The sequence below is a fragment of the Carassius gibelio genome, chromosome A17, assembly GCF_023724105.1.
Source record: "Carassius gibelio isolate Cgi1373 ecotype wild population from Czech Republic chromosome A17, carGib1.2-hapl.c, whole genome shotgun sequence".
Taxonomy (NCBI): domain Eukaryota; kingdom Metazoa; phylum Chordata; class Actinopteri; order Cypriniformes; family Cyprinidae; genus Carassius; species Carassius gibelio.
Genome location: NC_068387.1, coordinates 12,268,370 through 12,289,662, shown reverse-complemented (window position 1 = coordinate 12,289,662; position 21,293 = coordinate 12,268,370). Strand labels below are relative to the sequence as shown.

Here is a 21,293-nt window from a genome sequence, read left to right as displayed (position 1 = left end):
CAGAAATGATGAATTGAGAATTTAATTAAGCTGGATTTTGAAGCATCTTTTCAGCAGCTGACAAATGATGTGATATGTGTGTAATCATTACAAATGTAAATCAATAATACATACATAAATACATTAAAAAAACAAAACGTTTTCTAACCTGTCGGTTACATGCTTTATTTGTCACTGTCACTGAATCTGGTTTCTGTGCCGTGCAGTGTCACTACTATTCATCTGCCAGTGCCATTGATTAATAATACTTGGATTTCCCGCGTTATTTGGATTATGGTGGGTTCTAAATTCCAGACGTGATAATAACGGTTAAAGTAGTTTAAACAGTTCAAAACTAACAGTCTTCCCCGGTTTGTAGATAAAATAACAAGCGGAGACATATTAATTTCATTTGAAAATGTGCTGCATAAAATGAATATTGTGGGCATCATTATTTTAGAGTTTAGTTCTAAACAGACCTCTAGTAAAGGTCCAGGAACGAGTGCCTACTTTACAAACTCATTCCCCTGGAGACCACATAACAAAAAAATCTCTGCAAATTAATTAACACAAATCTTGTTTCATTCGGCAGCTCTTGTGAATTTGTTCAGACAATTATTATTATTGCATTTTTATTATTATTATTATTATTACACATTTATGTTAAAATACGAAAACTAAATTAATATATTTATTGAGAAATCAGATGTGGGGTAATACAACTTGAACTTTATTGATGCACGAGTGAGTAAAAATGTTAATCAACAATCAGCCATTTTAAATCAAAATAAAATATGTAAATGACTATAAGCAGAAAATATACATTATCATTTTACTTAATTTCTGCAGTCTGACATCCGTATATTTTTATTCTATTAATTCCTTTAAGACAGGACATATATAAATACAAATCCCATCCAAGTGAATTGGTGATAACGCAAAGGTGCTGGTATTGTACAACTCCAAGGCAACATTTAAGACATATGATTAGAAGTCACAATGTTACTGAACATTACCTTATGAATACATATTTCTAGTGATGAAATGATGTGATGACAAAGATACGTGGGCATTTCATCACGACTGTTTGGAGTTGTTCCCGGATATCATATCTACAAAACTATACAGTGCAAACAAGCCAATTCTATACGTTTCAGATCCACAGTGTCACAGATATGACTGTAATACTGTTGTTTCTCCACAGCTTTTCTGTGCTAAATATGCACACAGTATTCTCCACAGTAGAGTCTGTGTAGTTCATATGCTGGAAGTTCTGGGGACATCTTGACAGTCAGCAAGGTTAAGCTTTTGTCTAAGGAATACAGTTAAGGATTTTACACTCAGTCAAGGCATAAAAAATGATAGACAACCTGTAAAAGAAGAAATTGCAGTAAGGCAGTATGCTGCCCTCAGATCATGCAATTAGGTGTAATGTGTAGGACAACTTGTTGTATGCATTCAATAATTATATTCCTGCACTCGAAAATGCATGTTTTGAAATGAGACAGATAATTTAATAAGTAGATATGTTTTGCATTAAAAATGTATGCTTTGCAGCCAGCCAGTGAGAATGAGTGTCCAAATATGTAATAAAAACCTTAATCCACAAGTAATACACATGACTCCACACCATCAATTAACATCTCGCGAAGCAAAAAGCTGCATTTGTAAGAAACGATCAAGAATATTTTACTTCAGCTTCCAGCTAATAAAAGTCATCTATCCATAATATTGCCTTCTCCAGTGAAAACGTTATGTTGTCTGACTCGAGAGAAGTATGCACTGCTCAAGCACCGTTTACAAGCAAAAAGAGTTCTGTACATTTATGTTGGTGGATATTGATATGACATAACAGCAAGGACTATTATCACTGGAGGAAGCGTTGTTATAGATTGTTATGGGTTTTACAAACACCCGGTGACGATAACTGCTGAACCGGAGTCAAGTGGATTAGTGGAAGATTATTGTGCTGTTTCGATCATCTGTTTGGACCCTCATTTTGATGGAACCCATTCACTGCAGAGGATCTATTGGTTGAGCAAATGATGCAATGCTAAATTTCTCCAAATCTGTTCCAATGAAGAAACAAACTTGGATGACCATAGGGTTAGTGCATTTTTAGCAAATTTTCATTTTGGGGTAAACTATTTCTGTAACTATCCACTAGAACAGCATCCATTTGGAAAGTCATCGTAACTTTTAAAGCCATGAAAGGATACATTGAGGAGCTTAACTCTTCCAGCTGAAAGGAAAAAATAGTGAACTTCAGTAGACTCTCTGGAAAACTGCATGAAATAACTCATATTTGGGGATTTTATGAGCAGATATTTAATATTGCTTTGCTTACATTTGATAACAGTTTATCCATGTTCGTGTCATAGGCGGACTTCCTCTGGTCTTCTGGCAACTCATCCACTTCTCCATACAGGTCGAATTGCAGACGAGCCAGTGTTTCCTGCATTTCTCTCACATGCTCCATCTGATCAATGGAGCACTCATTGCCTGATTCAGAGAAGGTTCCGATTTCTATCAAAACTGTAAACACACACTTTAATATAGCTGTACCATACTGTAAGAGCTTACCAAAGGCTTGCAGTTTTCCAGAGTGGAAGTCATTAAGAAGGCCGAGCAGCCCCTTCTCCATCTCTTGAACATCAGACACATCTGTGAGAAATGAGTGCTGGATGCGGGCAGACTGGTTACTTTTACCCGACTGACTCTGAGGCCTCGGTTTGTCTCGCACTCCCCTAAAACCCCAAAACAAAATAAATAAATTAACCTAAATATGAAGAGCTAAATATGAAACTGAAATAACTTGCACAGTTTTAATATGATGATAGATGGCACTCACCTGCGATACTTTGTCCTCTGACTGGAGTGTGCTTCCGCCGTTGTTTTCCGTGCAGCGACTGGGGGAGGAGGCTGGTTGGTCGACGGTTTTGGGCTTTTACGTTTCTTATTCTTTTCCTCCATTGTGTCATCCAAATGACCTTCAGAATACAATGATACTTATAAGCAGAGGAGACTGAAAAGTTTTAAGTAATTTAAGTTTACATTAAAAAAATATATTGATAAAAACAGCAGTTATGGGGGGGGGGGGGGGGGGGGTTGTAACACAAATAATATAAATCCAAACAAATCTACATTATAAAAATAAAATAAATAAATAAAAAAAAAAAACTTTATTTTGAAGCCTCTGCGGAAGGCCCCCTATCGGGCCCCAGCTGAGAGCCACTTATCCGAGATTACAGTAGAATGTTAATAATTTTGGTTCATGATAAGCAAGCGACAAAATAATTCACACCGCAATTATACTTAATATAAACACTGTCCGGTGATATTGAACAGTGTTGTCGCGTGTATTGACAAGAGCTTATAATCCTGTTTTACAGTAGCACGCAACATGTAAATAACATGCGAACGAGTCGTGTGCAACATGCCTAATAATCGCGACAGCAGTGTAGCAAAGTAACGCATGCCTAATTGTCGACAGCATACAAGTAGAATTTTACCTCACAAAGGAAGCCTGCACTTTTTAGACTGAAATGTTATCCCCGTTGTAAGACATTGTCGATGAGATTAGACTGCTCTAAAGTTGGCACAGCTGACCAGCAAGTTTACAAAAGGCACTTCCGGGATTACGCGTCATCGTGGTGATATCAACACGCCCTGCGTCCCAGTGTTTATACTATTCATCCTAAATAATATGTGAGATTAGAAAGTGTGTCCCAAAGCATGGTGTGTTAAAGGAGATGACAAAAGTACCCGGATGCTCTACTATTTCAGGTAGATTTTTTAAGTGGGGATACGTGCACACTCTAATGGTTATATTGCCCACAATCCATTGCGCTTTGACGAAGGATTCGGTTCAGAACTACAAACACGAATAAAAAACTTTAAACAACTACAAACATGGTGGATGCGCGTGACCGAGAGGTTTGAGTTACAAATAATCAACATTTAACCTATATATATTGAATGTTATCTGTGTTATTTTTAATCTGCGACAGCGTGTTGCAACAATGCAATGCGATCATATGTTTGGCCATTAACTTGTAAATGCATCATTATGCAAAAAAAAAAAAAAAAAAAGCGGAAGTTAAAAGAAATGAAATGTAGAGGATGTAAACTGTGACAAGATGATTGACAGTCCTGTTTGTTTTACAGTGACAGGATGAGACAGAGCGTCCGGTAAAGGCGTGACGTTCCAAAGCTTGCATAGCTACTCTTTTACACGCTCTAAAGTGTGTTATTTTTGTGTTATTTAGACGTTATAAAGCCATCTTCCTATTGTTCTTATTTTTGAAGCCCAATTTTAAATGGAAGTCTGACTTAGGTTTTTTATTATTATTTTTTTTCTTCACTCGCTCGCTGACTGGAGACCCCTTTCTGGCGAATTCTCTCGTCAGAAACAACAAAGTGCAGATGTGTGTACGAATCTATAATAAAGATATTGATTTCTCAGTGTTAACAGTTTCAGTGATTTTAATGGGAGTTTCTGAGAGTGATTGAACTCTAGACTGTCAGTAAAAATGATCGTTGATAATGTAAATGTTATTTGCTCTCTTTCTGAACAATGAAAGATTAGTAGCAATTTTTATATCACATTAACTTTCAATGTTGAATTCACATTTAATATAAAGTCATTCGTATTAAAATATGTTATGGCATGACACCTATATCTGTTACTTAAGTAAACAGACAGGGTTTTATAATAAATTACATAAATGGAAGTAAAGGCTGATGAAATATATATATATTTATATACACACACACACACACATACATTACATACATTTTATCTATGTATCTAAATAAAAAGAGGCTCAGTATATACGACCCAAAGTTAGTAACTACTTGAGTAGATTTTTTATTTTCTAACTCAAGTAACTATTCAGACTAGTACTTTTACTTTTACTTGAGTAAATATTTCTATAAGCACTTTTACTTTTACTTGAGTACAGTTTTTTCGGTACTCTACCTACTTCTGGTTATTAATAAATGATGATCTTTTCAATTTATACTTGCTTCTCTGTGACGCGTGCGCACCACGTCTCCTGTCACATGACTGCGCATGCGCACCAGATCATGATCTGTCTGAAGGAATTTCGGAAAGAGTTTGGATCAGCGCGAACAATAAACACTTTCTGAAGTTAGACATAGCCCTATCGATCTCAGTTTTATCCTTCTCCTGTCCCGGAATCGACTTCAGTAAGTAACGAGTGGAACGCTGTGCTCCAGGTTTCGTCCAGTATGTAAAAACAAGAGGATGTTAATGTTAATGCGTTTCAGCTTCACCAAAGCGGAACTGAATACGAGACCAACTCACCAGCTTTTTTCTTAAATAAACAAACACATTTTATGAGTAAGTTAAAGATAAATAACAGCGTGGAACATCATGAGTAAACCGTAAGTAAAAAAAGACAGTAAATAATGGTGTTGGGAACTTGGAGACTTGGGACAAATCACAAGTACTTTCCCCACTTCCAACGTAACGTTACTAACTTTCTTCACGCGCTCATTTATTTAACGTCAATGTTACCTGGCGAAATTGTGCCCCGTTCTTCTGGCGTTGGGTGTAAACCGTACATCTCGGAATCAGCAGCATTAAACATACTCGCTGATAAGATTGGATTTTCTTGTTTAAGAAACAAATACGTGTGGTTTCCTTTATGTTGGTGTGGAGGATTTGTCAGGTCTTCATATTGTAGTTTAATCCCATATGGACATAATGCAGGTCCAGTGCTGTTTATAGCGTGTCTAATGCAGAATACTGTGAAAATGGTGTAAGCGACATGACATAAAGGCCTTATCTTGAGGAACCGGTTTTTGTTGACAAGCTGGAAATGCATAATTCTTAAAGAGGCGTTTCTTATGGACGGATGAAGTCAGTAACATGACATTCGGGATCATGCTAATCCGCTTAAAACACTCTTGTTGTGAAAAATAACACTGGGTAAGTAAATTAACACCCAGAGGAGTGAGTTTAAAGGGATAACTTTCCCCAAAATGAAAATCCTGTCATAGTTCATTCACCTGTATGTTGGGCCAAACCTGAATGGGTTGAACAAAAGCAGATGCAATGCAGAATTCAGCTCAAGTCATTATTATCTTTCATAGCATATTTTGCCTTTTTGTGCTACACAGAAGAAATCAAGTCATAGAGGTTTGGAACAACTCGAGTGAAACATTTTGGCTGAAATATTCTTTTAAGTTTGTTTTTTGAATTTGCGTCTAAACTGTTGGAAAGTGAAACCGGGAAAGGCTGCAAAATCAAAGGAAAAGACATATGAAATCTGTTTCATGTGTTTCCAGACAGGCCTGTTACACACTCATAAGCACTTTATTAATCTTTTTACCACAGTTTAACTACGGTGCATGTGAGATTTGTATACTGTAAGCTGGGACAGCTATATACTAGTCGATAATTGTCTTGTAGGGTACTCAGTATCTATTTATCCATTAATGTTTTATGAGTATTTCTGCTCATCAGGGGTTTTTTTTTTTTTTTTTTGATGTTTTTGTTTGCAAAGAAATACACCCCAAAACGGAATCTTGATAGAAACAACACACTTCTCTCGTATTTCTCTCACACCCATCTCACACCATTGTTAACAGTGTTTTAAACAGCACAGACAAACACATGCTCAGTTTTAGGGCGTATTATCTGCACCGAGTAAATGTGTTGTCTGTACTGCTTAAGTCCTCTAGCCGTTCTCTGAGGTGTATCTTTTTAATCAAATGTTTCATCGACTTTTTCATTACTTTTAAAACATAATTTAACAACCGATGATCACTTTTCCTGCAAAATGTCTTTATTTTCATTATATATTTGCACTTTCTGAGCCACAATTTTGTCATCTACTCAGCCTTGTGTCACAAAAGTTGCAGGTAAAACTCACGTTTTTGGTCTGTAAGATTTTCAGATATGGGTAAAATAGTGAATGAGTTGGAGTACTTTATGGAGTTGAACTTTTAAAGAAGATCTTTTGAGCGACATGAGGCTAAGTAATGATGACCGTATTTCCTTCATATTCCAGGTGGTAAATTTCCACGGGAAAGTGCTTTTGTTTGTGTGGCTATGACTGAACTTTGCCCCCTTACCTCTGACCTGCAGACCCCAGAGCGCAGCGCTTAAGGCCAGAGGAGGGCCAGCAGACTTGGACACCAGCAAGATGGCAGACATGTCAGTGGAGGACATCACATTGCGAGCCAACCATGTTACAGATGAGGTGTGCTTGTCATCTATTACTATAGCCGTATAACATATTAGTAATTCATTTAGTTTTTATTCGATGTGATTTTGCAAGTTCCTGTGTATGTGCCAACTCATTGTTTGTGACAGCAAAGTCACTGCTAAGACTTTAACTCTTAACTTGCAATTTGATTGCTCTGTTTCTCAACCTTATAAAACTTTTCTTGCACTAACTGCTGTTAAGTTATATTTTCCACGTCTTCTTGATGACTTTGCGATCTTCTGTGCTAGTGTTATAGTCAGATAATGTTAACAAACTCCTTTCTTGCTTTACTCATGACTTTTTCTTTCTCTGTTTCTCTTTCTCGCTGCCTCTGAAGGGACTTACTTGAGTCTGTGTGCTGTAGTAAAGACTTATAGCATGAAGGGGACACTGTACTCATGTACCACAGCGTGGGTGACTGGGGGTAAACTAGAGATCCATGAAACCCCCACCTGCTTTTTCATTCTGACTTTACATGTTTTTACTGTGATTTGGCAATTAGTGTTTAAGCACCATTAGAATGTAATTTCCCAGGTCCAAGTTGGATCAACAATAGCTGATTTCTTAATAGTCTTAGCTGAAAATGTTTTATTTTTCACAGTTATGCCTCCCCATCACTGTGTACACATTGTGTTTCTTGCATGGTTTCATGGCATTATTTAAGCCTTTCACATTTCTCACACTTTCTGTATTTATCTGCTGGTTATATGTGTATATGTGTTTTTTTTTCTTCATAAATATCTATCTTTGTGGTTTCATGAGTCAGACACACTGATGAATTCAGAGTGCATTGTTTTATTTGATGTTTGCATCAAAATAATGTTCAACAGAAATGTGCTGTGTCACATTACCGGAGTGATTTGACTACCTTTTGAATATGTGCGTTTTGTTACTTTCAGTCACTTGAGAGCACTAGGCGGATGCTACAGATGGCAGAGGAGGTAAGAGTTGCAGCGAAACCTGGCGGCTTTAGAAGCATGTTTAATTGTTATTGGATGTACAGATTAGTGCTTTCAAATCAATGAATCGTGATTAACTGCATCCATAATAAAAAGTCTGTAGTTACATAATATGTGTGTTTACCGTGTATACACAATAAACTTATTGGAAAAAATTAATTTCTGTTACTCTTGCAAACTAACTACCTCACAGAAAATGAGCACAATAACACACTCACAATAGCATGCCAAAATACCAGCATATATCTATATCGTATTTTTCTGACTATAAGTCACACCTGAGTATAAGTCGCATCAGTCCAAAAATACGTCATGACTAGGAAAAAAAAACATAAGTCACACCTGACCAGTGTTGTTTTTGGCAGCCCTTTTAGTTTTAGTCTTAGTCTTTTGTACGAAAATGCTTTTTAGTTTTAGTCACATTTTAGTCACTTATAAACTTGATAGTTTTAGTCAAGTTTTAGTCGACGAAAACACAAAAAGGTTTTAGTCAATTTTAGTAAAAAACAAAAAAGTAGTCTTTAACAAATTAATTTAGGTTAAAAAGTATTGGAAATGGACTTAGGTTTGACAGGTTGTAACGAGTGTTGCAATTCATAAAACAACAGTTAACTTTAAAAGCTTTGCATAATAAACTAGACTTTCTCATTGATGGAGATGCAGTGCTGCCAAGCTGTACTTCATGGTCGCATTGGGCAGAAACCTTTTATCCACATATTTCAAGTTATATTTTTTCCATGAATTGATGCTTTTCTAAAATTTCAGCACATTGCCTATTTTCACCAGTAATCACAGTAATAAAGGAATGGTTTAAAGTTTAAACAGCAAAAAAACTTTGAGCTACTACACACAGATAAAGTGGTAACAGTGGAATTACTGTTTTACTCCAAAAAAGCCAGGAATATAAATATTCTTACTTTGGCAATTGTGGCTATATTTGAGAAATTGCTAAAGTGCAATGAACAACATGCCCAAAATATAAGCTATTGAGGAACACATACTTATGCTCTACAACTTGTGCTTCAACTTGTCTGCCAGTGCAACAACAAGATGCATATTATTTGTAAACACAAACATCATACAACCCTGTCTAATAAAAGTGACACAAACATTCAGGGATGCAAACACATGTATGGTCAAAAAAAGAGAGAGTTATTGAAGCCCTCATCCTGCAGCAAATATCACAATTTTATATTTATATATGGATGTCAAGAGCTAAGAAGTCAATGTATTTATATAGCCTACACTACACACAAATAATATACAATTAAATTATGCTCATTTTAAATGTATTGTGTAGGCTAGGTATAAAAATATAGGCTTTTAATAATCTTTCAGTGCGCAAAACCATGATAATATCAAACGATTCAAAACAGAGCGCACAAAGCGCGTATGCACATCGCGGGTGCAGAATGATGTGCTCAAAGCAACATGGAGTCACAGTTTGCTGCGCTGCTCAAGTGCGCATTTAAAAGTACGTGCAACCCCGCCCCAGGTGCAGCCCCGGCTTGATCTGCAAGCTGTAGCCGGGTGCTTCTCCAAAATAGGCAGAAATGACATGCATTGTGAACGTCAGACTTATAATCATTTTCGTGCCGTATCGTCTCGTCAACGAAAACTCGAAAACGTCTCGTCATGTTTTAGTCACATTAGAGCCATTTTTAGCTAGTCATCATCGCGTTATCGTCATAAAAAAAGGTGCGTCAACGAAATCATTTCGTTGTCGTCATCGTTGACGAAAACCACATTGCACCAGACTATAAGTCTAATTTATTTAGAACCAAGAACCAGTAGAAAACATTACCGTCTACATCTGCGAGAGGGCGCTAAATGCTGCTCAGTGTAGACTAACAGGAGCACTGAGCAGCATCTCTTACAGCATAGAGCGCCCTCTCGCGGCTGTAGACGGTAATGTCTTCTGTTAGTTCATATCTCTTGGTTCATGTCAAATTAATTTTGATAAATAAGTCCCAACTGACTATAAGTCGCAGGACCAGCCAAACTATGAAAAAAAGTGTGACTTATAGTACGGAAAATACGGTGTGTGTGTATGTATATATATATGCACGCGCACACACACACACATATATATTATGCAAACACAAATTTTTATTTTGGATATGATTAATCACGATTAATCGATTTGACAGCACTAGTACAGATTCATGAATACTCAAGACCACCTGCATTTGAGTATATATATTTATAGAAACAAGTATATGTATATTGAAACAAGTATATGTATATTTTCAGAGCCGGGAGACGGGTGTCAAAACAATAACCATGCTGGATGAGCAGGGAGGTGAGTGACTGCACCATTCCATTCCTCCTCATCCCTGAAACCTACTTTGTTAATCACATTAAAGGAACACTCCACCGTTTTTTTAAATAGGGCTTATTCACATTATTTCCTACATTTAGATAGGTGGGCAAATGCATTTTTGTGTCAGTGCATGCATTGTTTTAGTTTGACTGGGTCGGCGTTAGCTTAGCTTAGTACAATGAATGGAATCCTTTGTTGCCAGCTAGCATGGCCGGAGTAAAAGTGATCAAAAAAAAAAAAAAAAACACCTAATTACTTCTTGTGGCCTGCGTATTCACAACGAGTACAAATAGCGATCCAGATTAACACTAGGCGATTTCCTAGGCAGATATTGACTTGGGACTATATTATGGGGAAGCACAGGCGAAGCACTGCTACTTCGGCGCAGAGAATCACGCAACACATGAAAACATCAACTCTATGTGAATACAGGTATAATATGGGTCGATCTATACATGCGTCATGATTAAAATAATCACTTACTCTGTGGACAGCTGTCCATTTGGTCCATTCGGCGTGGGGCGTTTTTTCCAGTTCACTTTGTCACACCGGAAAAAAAATCGAGTACTGCAGAATGGATCAGCGCCGTGAAATCCTATGTAGATGTGACACAACTTCGGGCACGCTCATCTTGATCTGACGTGTTGAGCCTGGTCATCAATGGCAAAAACATGTCCCACTCTCTACAGCACAGACACTATATTTCCGTCGGTTATAGATTGGCATATTCCCCCACATTCACACCACCAGTTCATGTTGGCTCTCATCCTCACGTCCTCAGGCTGTTGAGCGAACGCAACCTCCTCCTCCTGTCGTTCTATTTCCAAAGCACGCAGCTCGTCTTCTGTAAACTCTGGTTCAAATAGGTATGGTTCTGGTTCTTGACTGTCTGAGAAGTCACCCTCTTCGTCTCTCTCAAAATCAGCCATGTTCATCGCCATTCGTGTACTGTAAGGAAAATAGCCAGGCAGCTACTATGCACGCCGGTGTGTTGACGGAAGTCGTGGGATTTCATGTGTTGCGTGATTCTCTGCGCCGAAGTAGCAGTGCTTCGCCTAAGCAGCAGTGCTTCGCCTGTGCTTCCCCATAATATAGTCCCAAGTCAATATCTGCCTAGGAAATCGCCTAGTGTTAATCTGGATCGCTATTTGTACTCGTTGTGAATACGCAGGCCACAAGAAGTAATTAGGTGGGTTTTTTTTTTTTTTTATCACTTTTACTCAGGCCATGCTAGCTGGCAACAAAGGATTCCATTCATTGTGCTAAGCTAAGCTAACGCCGACCCAGTCAAACTAAAACAATGCATGCACTGACACAAAAATGCATTTGCCCACCTATCTAAATGTAGGAAATAATGTGAATAAGCCCTATTTCAAAAAAACGGTGGAGTGTTCCTTTAAACCATTGCTTTTATCTGCAAGAACTTCATTTAGGAGATGCTGGTTAGTTAAGACCCCATTTTATCAGCTTCATTCTGTCTTGATCAGAGCAACTGAGGCGAGTCGATCAAGGAATGGACCAGATCAATCAGGACATGAGGCAGGCTGAGAAGAACCTGACTGATCTGTCCAAATGTTGTGGCCTGTGTGTGTGCCCATGTGACAGGTTCGCTATTAGAACTCCACTTCTAAGCTCCTGAATTAAAAATATTCTGCATTATGTTGTAGCATATAATGTCAAATTCCATAGTATTTTTGCGGGGACTCTCTTTGCATGTTATTCAAATTCAACGAATTGTCATTAGATCTTTCTGGAGTGAATGAGAGTATTAAAAACCTCCTTTCTTCCAGAGTGACTTCCATTGAGCATGATGGGAGATATAAGAAGACTTGGGGCACAGGTAGTGACTACTCCAGTGCAGACAGAAAAGATGGCGGCGTTGTATCCAGCCAACCTGGTGGCGCTCGAAATGGACAGGCTGTTTCGGGTGGGACAGCGGGTGCATCTGGCCCCTACATCAAGAGGTGATGGGAAAAATAGCACGAAATAATGGGAATTCATCAAGTGTCAGACTTGAATCTTTTGATTTAAATCAGTTGTTTAAAGCAAGTAAATGAGAAACCGTATGTTAAAGGGATAGTTCACTCAAGTGAAATTTACCCCATGAATTACTTACCCTAAAGCCTTCCTAGCTGTATATTAATTAAACTGAAATCAATTCAAGTTTATTTGTATAGTGCTTTTTATGATACAAATCATTGCAAAGCAACTTAACAGAAAAGTAGGATTCTACAATATTTAGTAGTAGCTTATAAGTGGTGACTGTCACTTATTGTCAAATATCATGAAAACTTTATAAACCATAAATCTCATTAATCAGCATTAATTTGTGAGCGGTGTTTAGTTTTTTCTCCACTGCACGAAAGTCCCTTTCAAGAAAAGTCTGTTCACTTTCTTTTAAGAATTTAATTCTTAAATGAATAATAAAAATTTAAAAATTAACGGGGTAGGACTATTCCGCCATATTGCACATTGCAATTTCTCCCATTCATAAGCACTAGGAGTGAACCGTCTTTATATATCTAGTCTTTGACTGCACTTGTCACCGGGGCTTACACATCCAAATTCTATGAAACTTATCATACACTTTATTGGACTTCAATTATAAAGCTTGGAAGAGCCAGGACATTCTTTAATATAATTCCAGTTGTGTATGTTGTCTTTGCCCTGCCACATAAATATATGTTGACATTTTTGCTTTCTCAAAAGAGTAACAAATGATGCACGAGAAGACGAGATGGAGGAGAATCTGGAGCAGGTGGGCAGCATCATCGGGAATCTTAAGAATTTGGCTTTAGATATGGGCAGTGAGATCGAAAAACAGAACAAAACCATTGACCGCATCACTGATAAGGTAAAGCTACACCATCAAACAGCCAGAGGTCTAATGAAGCAGCGCATTGAAAATATGCATATTAATTAATATATATATTAAAAAATATTATTTTTCCCAGGCTGATATGAATAAAGCTCGCATTGATGAAGCCAACCAGCGAGCCAACAAGCTTCTGTAGAGAATGGACACTGCCAGCTAAGCTCAGGAGCCTTTGATCACACACACACACACACACACACACACACACACACACACACAAACAAACAAACAAACACACACTTTCTCTTTTTCAGCAATGAATTGCAGCAAGTGAGATAAGTTCTTTCAATGCCATCTGTGCCTTTTTTATCCGTTTTGTTCTATTGTAAATAGTTGGACACCGATATATTTCAAAGCCTCCTGTAAAATCAAGTCTTCACCCTTAATATATGAGACAAATATGCTGGACACACCGAGTGGCTTTGCTCACTGCTGTCCTCTCAGTCTGTAATGGATAGAAGTCTAATCTCTCGGGATGGTGATGGGTTTCGTCCGTCCCTCTCGCTGCACTTCAATCAGCATGCCTAATAGTTTCACTTAGTCTGAATGAAGGGTCAAAGACTTACCACAGAACTTTTAATGTTCTGGTATGCTGCCCTTATAGCCGTTGATGTATGTTTGGGCTAATGATATAATGTTTGTTATCTGTTTAGCTCTAGCTATGATTGATCATACTCATATTTAATTATCTTAAGTCATTAATGGACCTTGTGAATGCAGTTAGCCCTGTTCAATGTTTGGGGGGGCGAGGGAATGTATGGTGTCTTTTTAATTGCATAATTTACCATGCTATGTAGGAAAGGACATTTCATTGTATCTGTTTATCTGTTTTACTGCTAATAAAGCCAGTATAATAATTCCTTGGCCATTTCTCCCTTTTGTGTGTTGAAAGTGAAGTGACATTCAGCCAAGTATGGTGACCCATACTCAGAATTTGTGCTCTGCATTTAACCCATCCGAAATGCACACACACAGAGCAGTGAACACACACACACACACTGTGAGCACACACCCGGAGCAGTGGGCAGCCATTTATGCTGCGGCGCCCGGGGAACAGTTGGGGGTTCGATGCCTTGCTCAAGGGCACCTAAGTCGTGGTATTGAAGGTGGAGAGAGAGCTGTTCATGCACTACCCTCACCCACAATTCCGTCCGGCCCGAGACTAGAACCCACAACCCTTCGATTGGGAGTCCAACCCTCTAACCATGGGATTTGGGGGGGTTATTGCCAGTATGTACACCAGTGTATTTTCCAAAGCTAGCATAGTAAGATTTACAGTTACAGTTATTATTGTAGATGCCAAATGTAATGGTTTTTAACCACTGGGTGGCAGTGTGGAGTGGGAGGGGTCACCGTAGGTCTTATGACATTTAAACCTCTCATGTCTGTGTTTAGTACTGGGTAAACAGGTGGTGGGAATAAATGGTTTTTACTGTATCAGATATTTATAGAACAATGAATCCACGTGTTTTTAAAGTAAGCTGATTTATATTTTTTAATTGTTTTTCATTAACAAATGCAACACGTGTGCAAGAAAGGCTTGAACTTGATGTGAAATTTTGAGCTCACGAAATTCCAAATGGCATGGGTTGCTATTGAAATGATTGAAATTGGCCACTTAATGCCAAGCTCTCACCAGATATTGAAAAACATAACAGAAGTGTGATAAAATGCAAGATTAAAAGAACAATAATTTTGTACTTGAACGCCTGCTAATATCTCTAATATCTGTATGGCAAATATTATTCATCATTATGTAGCAAGAAGAACAAGTAGCCCATGTAAAACAAATATGTTTATAACAACATTATTTTCAACTTTTACAAAGGCACTCTTTTAAAAGAAGTCAAATATGAGTATGGTCTTTCTGAACCTACCATGGCTGGGAGCTGAAAGCGGTTTTCTGTTCATTCCAGCTTTCATCTGTTCAGGGAGAGGTTTACTAGGACTCACTCTTCTCCGGTCTTCCTCATGAGGATTACATGGTAGGCTAGTAATCTGAATTATTTGAGGCTTCGAGAACTAGGACAGTGTCTTTTGTTTCAACTCCCTACGAGACTTTCTGTGTCTGCTGTTTAGGAAACTGCCCAAATATTCTGTGGAGCCTGGAGGAACTATCCTCAAGTTTCCAACCAGCCCTGTTCTCTGAGAGTCTGAGAAATGTAATACAACATTGGATGTAAAAAGTCTGATTAAAATTTCTAGCATATAGAAGTAAGCAAAGAAATAGCAAAGGCTCCAGCTCCAGCCACTGGTTCATCAACACAAGTTCATACACATGATTTTAAGGAACATACAGTACAATTTCAGAATCTGAGAGCTCTGGTCTGGAATAAATATTAGAGGTAAAAGTTGAGGTGGGGTTTGGAAATTGGTTGGGCAAGTACCTTAAAAGGCCCCTTCCTGATTACATCACTAATGAGAAGTTACGAAAAATAGGAGTAAATAAACTGTTTCTTCTTTTCGTGTACCCACTACTGTCACCTGAGGGATGTGTGGGATTTGTGTTTCAAAGAGTACATTTTAACATCTATCGTCACTTTAAAATTTATCGATAATCGTCACTTTAAAGGGACAATAAGTAACTTTTTAGGTATTTTATTATCTAAAATCAATATTTTTATTCATAAATATGCCCTCAATGGTGTACAAATACCTATGCCAATGTTTAAACTAATCCTCGTAAATGAAGAATTTATTATCTTTATATACATGGGACGGTAGGTCGACGGAGGCTTCCATGTAGTTCCACCATCTTGCAAAACTATAATAGCAGAGAGGGACAAAAAGTACTAAGCCAACGCGTTTCCACAGCGCGTTTTCGGTCAGAGCCAGAAACGCAGGTGCAGAGCAGTGAGAGGCGCTTGAAACTGCACCGGCAAGTTTAAAAGTCTGGATTGCATTCTTATTATGGACCATACATATGCCGCGCCACAGGAGAAGAAAACATAGTCGCCAAAACAGTCAAAAATAGAACGTAAAAGGAAACGTGACCGTAGATTACAGAAAACAAGAGTTAATGTCGGGGAAGCTTTTTCTAGGTGGAAAGAGCTAATGCTTGATAAAGATTTCAAAAGAGACGCTGAAGTGGCCTGTTTTCTTCTCGACAGGTAAGTCAGTGTTACAGTCTATATTATAATATTTTTTTTTATATCTAACAATGCATATAATTCAGAAAATATAACGAATAAATTAGACATAACTACTAATTACAATATTTCATGTTTTCCACAGTCAGTAATTCATACTGTAACATTCGTTTGTTAGTTGTCATGTTGCAGTTTGTTTGAAATAACACACCTGTTCACCTGAAGGAAAACTGGACGAAGTGCTATTAGAAGACATCCTGTCAAAGCATTTTGGTACATATCGCCTACCGTAGATGCAACGCGCATTTGAAAAAGCGAGGCGCTGGAGAGCAAAATTAGTTTGAATGCAAAATACAATTTCACCACGAGATGGGAGTAATTCCTACTTAGTGTCCCTTTAAAATTTTATATTGTTGAAATTCTGCAGTGGTGGGTCTCGAGGTAATGGGGGGGGGGGGGGTCTACTCCTGATTGGGAGGCTAAAAATGTGTTTAAATGAAAAAAAGTTGTTCTCTTTTTATTTCTAATTGTCATACATATTTTCACATGGATTTCCATGCCAGTCTTATATGCAAATATATTCTTTTAAAATTAACTTATACTTTTCCCAGAGTTTATGAAACGTTTTGTGCCAACAGAATGACGGACATGTCACAGGAGAAGATGATAATAAAAGCTAACCAATTAACAGATGAGGTTTGTTATCAGATTCCACAAGAAGGCTATGTATAAGAAGATGATGAGAGGAGTTTTTGTTTTTTATTATTTGCTGTTTTCAAGTTGTTCAAGTTTGACTAACTTTCTGTGTACTTGTTTGTCTGTCACTTGAAAGCACTAAACGAATGGTACAAATGACAGAAGAGGTAAGAGGTCTTATTTTAACCCCTCAACCAATGTTTCATGACTGCGTTTAAACATTGTTATTTATCATGCAAAAATGCTGTTGTCATTTGCTCAATGCTTTGAGTTGAACTTGAAATTGAGAAACGCATATTTTTGCAGAGTTTGAATGTTGGGGTCAAAACAATGACTAGATGTGCAAGGGTTGAGTCCTTTATCTCAGTACATCTGATTCTTGAGGTCTACTTTTAATATCCCACAATCTGTAGGCCTGTTCACACACTAAATAATTTCTGTAGATCTTTATAGATGGTGTTTAGAGCACACAAGAGAGCCATGAAATCTCTCTTGAACTAGTCACATTTGCCATTGCTTGGTGAAATTTCATGTTTTGCCTGTTTACTCTTTTTTCCTTATATTAGAAAAACTAAAGAATGTGGAAAAGGAAATGGATCAGATCAAGCAGGACATGAAACAGGCTCGAAAAAACTTGAATGAACTGTCCAAATGCGGCCTGTGTTTGTGCCCTTCCAACAGGTTGTCTAGACTAGAGCATATATCTTATGTATGACAATAAGTGATATATTTGAAGCAGTTACACTGTTTCCTGTGGGATTACAACACAATATTGGAATAAAGGATTCTATATAAAGAAGCCTAATTTTGAAAGTGTGGTATTATAAAACGGGAAAAGTACATTTATAAACTAATAAAGTAGAGAAAAAAAAAGTCTGAGAACCAATGTCTACATATTTCTTCAGGTGTGTTATTCAAAAGGACTTGCTGTGGATGATTCCAAAAAGAAAAGCAAATTTTGCGTTTGGGATATTAATTCCTAATATGAAATGCTGGTCTAATGGTATCTTCACCAGGTTCATAACCAGCTTAACCATCAAGAATCCCTTGGTGAACCGGTTTTACAGGACATACCATAGAATGGCTTCATCAGCTATGTTTTGTTGGTGAATATGCTATATGCTGCACCATTAGATCAGCCTTAAACCGCCACTAACCAACTTGGCCATACTGGTCTGATCTTTTCATCAGGGAAAATAAAATAGTTTAAGGTTTTCACCTCAGTGCTTGTATTTGATGTATTTCTTCAGATTTTAATGGATTCTCTTTCAGACTGAATTCTACTGAGAGTAACCAGAGAAAAAAGCAGGTCAGGAAACCAAAAGAAAGCAAGTGGAACATTATATCCAGCCAACCGACTGTTGTTCACGATGGGCAGGCCCCCACCGGGCCCTACATCAAAAGGTGAGGGGAAAAATAGCACTGAGTGACAGAATCCAGTTCTCCTAGTGATCAAATGCAACTGTCTGTTGATATGATAAAGTTAGCTGGAGATTTGTTATACATTGCTACATGGCATAAGCTGATAATTTACATGTATAACTCTATGCTTATCCGATAGATGTGGCCTTAAAGGCCGTAGCTGGAAATTCAAGTGATGCTTGTTTTGTTTCTGAAAGAATAATGAATGATCATCGAGAAGATGTGAAGGAAGAGAATCTGAGTCAGGTGGGCAACCACATTGAGATTTTAAAGAACACGGCACTGGACTTTGGCGACAAGATTGACGACCATATCGAGAAAAACGTTAATATCAATGATAAGGTACAGTTACTCCTGTTAAATGACAAGATGGAATTCAGAGAGTATCTGTGAATCTAGACATTTAGATCTACAGTAGCTGACATAACTTAGTGACCACTTCTATTTTCCACACTTGAATTAAGTTTGCGTTTACTAAGTCAACAAATATAGATTTAAATATTGATTTAGATAGATAGATAGATAGATAGATAGATAGACTCCTTAACTGTGACAAATGTGACTCCTCAATTTAAATATTAATTATATATTTTTTATTCATTCATTCATTCACTTTCTTCATTTGACAGATTGCAACAATTACAATTGAAATTGCTGCTACAGAAAAACAAGCCAGGAATCACCAATAAGAGAAATACAGAAGGGACCACCAAAAGTTAAATTCAGCATAAAATATTAATTTACATATTTTCTATACATCTTACCGTGAATCTTTTAGTCAAAAATGTGTCTATATGACGGGTCAGATCAGAATTTAAATTATAAATGAATGAAAATCTCTTTTAATTTGTGACCAGCAGAGGATGCTGTTAGACTGTTTTGAAATCTAACCACAAAAAGCGCTTCCTAAAATGGAGGCCTAAGAATGTAGCATATTCTCTGAGAATTGTCTCAGAACTGATCATGCAATACAAAAGCAAAACAAAACTAATTGGATTAATCACCCACGTCCTTCTACCTAGCATCTGTCATCATTTGTATTCTCAAAGGGAGACACTGGCAGTAAAGGATAGCTGTTTCTTTGCCACTGCAGGTTGATTTCCCCATTTGTTTACTAGTAGGCCTATGAATATTGACATGTTTACAGTATTAGAGCCATTTTTTTTAAATCTTGCCAAGAGTCCACTTACATGCCGGCTTTGCTTGCAGGCTTGCTTGTGTACTTTCTTTTCATTTATTACCGCTGTTTGGTATTGTGCAACAGTATTCCTAAAATGTGTTTATGCCTATTTGCCCTAAAGTTTATACTAGCTATTACATACAAATTCATCCATGATTTATAAAACCTGTTCTCATTGCCTGTGTTTTTCTCATCACATGAGAGTTTTTTCTAGTTAGATATGTTCTGTAGTGGTTTTCTTTGCCCTACCACATTATTTTAAAAATAGCAGCAGAGTTTGCTTCTGTCTTAAAAGTAGTCCTATATCAACATGTTAGACCTTTTTTTCTTCATTTTCAGAGATAACAATGACTGGCCGACTTTTGGAAGTAATTCTAGACTGTATAATTGCATGTATAGTGATATTCAGACCAACATCAAAATATGATATTATATAGATTATAAATATGACAAACTGTGATATTTTACGCAACAGTCCAATGAACAAGATGTTAATATGAAGGAACATTTTAAACAAGATATTGCCATTTACTTTATCTATTTTTTATGTCAAAAACAGTTATAAATGAAGCCAAAATAGCGAGTTCGGCAAAAGGCGAATTTGAACTCGTTCGCATCATTTGCGTCATCCATGTGCAACGCTCTCGATGACCTACACCACTACAGACTTTTTATTTCAATATTTTTCTTGAAATCTAACAAGTTTAATCTTGCATTATAAGTGACTTTAATCTTAAGATGGTTTTGTATATGGTACTTTTTTATTATTGCTCAGCACTAATCCTCTTCTGTGAATGATGATTTAAAAGTCATAACAAGATTTAAATAAAAACTGATATGAAAAAATCATGATGCTGACTTTATTATTTAAGTCATGCACTCATCAACTTTCATTTTTAATGAAGATCCAAAACCTGGATGTATGAGGGAATATAAAGTCTATAGACCTGGAAATGTTTTGGAAATTTTCTATAATGAATATAAATTATGTCTCAAGCACTAAAATACATCAAGCACTAAAATATGTAAAAAAATAAAAATAAAAAACTTTTACAGAAATCATTGTAACCTCAAACAAAAGTCATGTAATTTCATTGGAAATAAAAAGCAGAAATCCTGAAGAACATTCAGTCTTTGAATTTACTTTCGTATAATGCATTTCACTATTTCAATATATTAGCTGCGTCGCATTTGAACGCTGCATATGTCATCGGGGAAGTCTCATTTAAGAAAAGTAGTCATAATGAAATTGACTGATTGTTACTTCTAGTTTCAGTTGTATTATTTCAACCCCCTTAAAAGAGTTTAAAATGACCATTACACTTTCTCAAAAGTATTGCAGTCTTCCACCAAAGTTTAAATAAATGACATGCTTTTTCACAATACACATTATTTCAAAACAGCTTTACATGAGATGCATGGCAGGAGTACTTTGTTATCAGAGGTGACTATGCTAATGTAATGTCAATATGACAGAAATGTACAGTTCTTAGATTTCCTTTACATAGTGGGTGCACAGTGGTCTTAAAGAC

The 21,293-nt window shown here is 37.1% G+C and overlaps 2 protein-coding genes across 4 annotated transcripts; one reads left to right on the top strand and one right to left on the bottom strand.

Moving 5' to 3' along the window:
• Positions 1–688: 688 nt before the first annotated feature.
• On the bottom strand, positions 689–5,743 carry LOC127933139 (coiled-coil domain-containing protein 28A-like). Of its 2 annotated transcripts, none has more exons than XM_052529882.1 (6): positions 5,522–5,743; positions 2,831–2,969; positions 2,563–2,726; positions 2,327–2,481; positions 2,199–2,221; positions 689–1,291 (listed from the first exon to the last, which is right to left on the bottom strand). In XM_052529882.1, the coding sequence occupies exons 1-6, from the start codon at positions 5,592–5,594 to the stop codon at positions 1,237–1,239; spliced, it is 609 nt and encodes a 202-aa protein (XP_052385842.1). In that variant the 5' UTR covers positions 5,595–5,743; the 3' UTR covers positions 689–1,236. The 2 variants fall into 2 exon arrangements, with proteins under 2 accessions (XP_052385842.1, XP_052385843.1); XM_052529883.1 differs by lacking the exon at positions 5,522–5,743 and adding an exon at positions 3,492–3,703.
• LOC127933138 (synaptosomal-associated protein 23) lies at positions 5,023–14,231 on the top strand. 2 transcript variants are annotated; one of them, XM_052529881.1, is made up of 8 exons: positions 5,023–5,190; positions 7,097–7,211; positions 8,117–8,158; positions 10,430–10,478; positions 11,987–12,104; positions 12,290–12,463; positions 13,209–13,353; positions 13,454–14,231. In XM_052529881.1, exons 2-8 carry the CDS (start codon positions 7,155–7,157, stop codon positions 13,511–13,513), a joined length of 645 nt encoding a protein of 214 aa, XP_052385841.1. In that variant the 5' UTR covers positions 5,023–5,190; positions 7,097–7,154; the 3' UTR covers positions 13,514–14,231. The 2 variants fall into 2 exon arrangements, with proteins under 2 accessions (XP_052385841.1, XP_052385840.1); XM_052529880.1 differs by lacking the exon at positions 5,023–5,190 and adding an exon at positions 5,363–5,388.
• Positions 14,232–21,293: the final 7,062 nt, after the last annotated feature.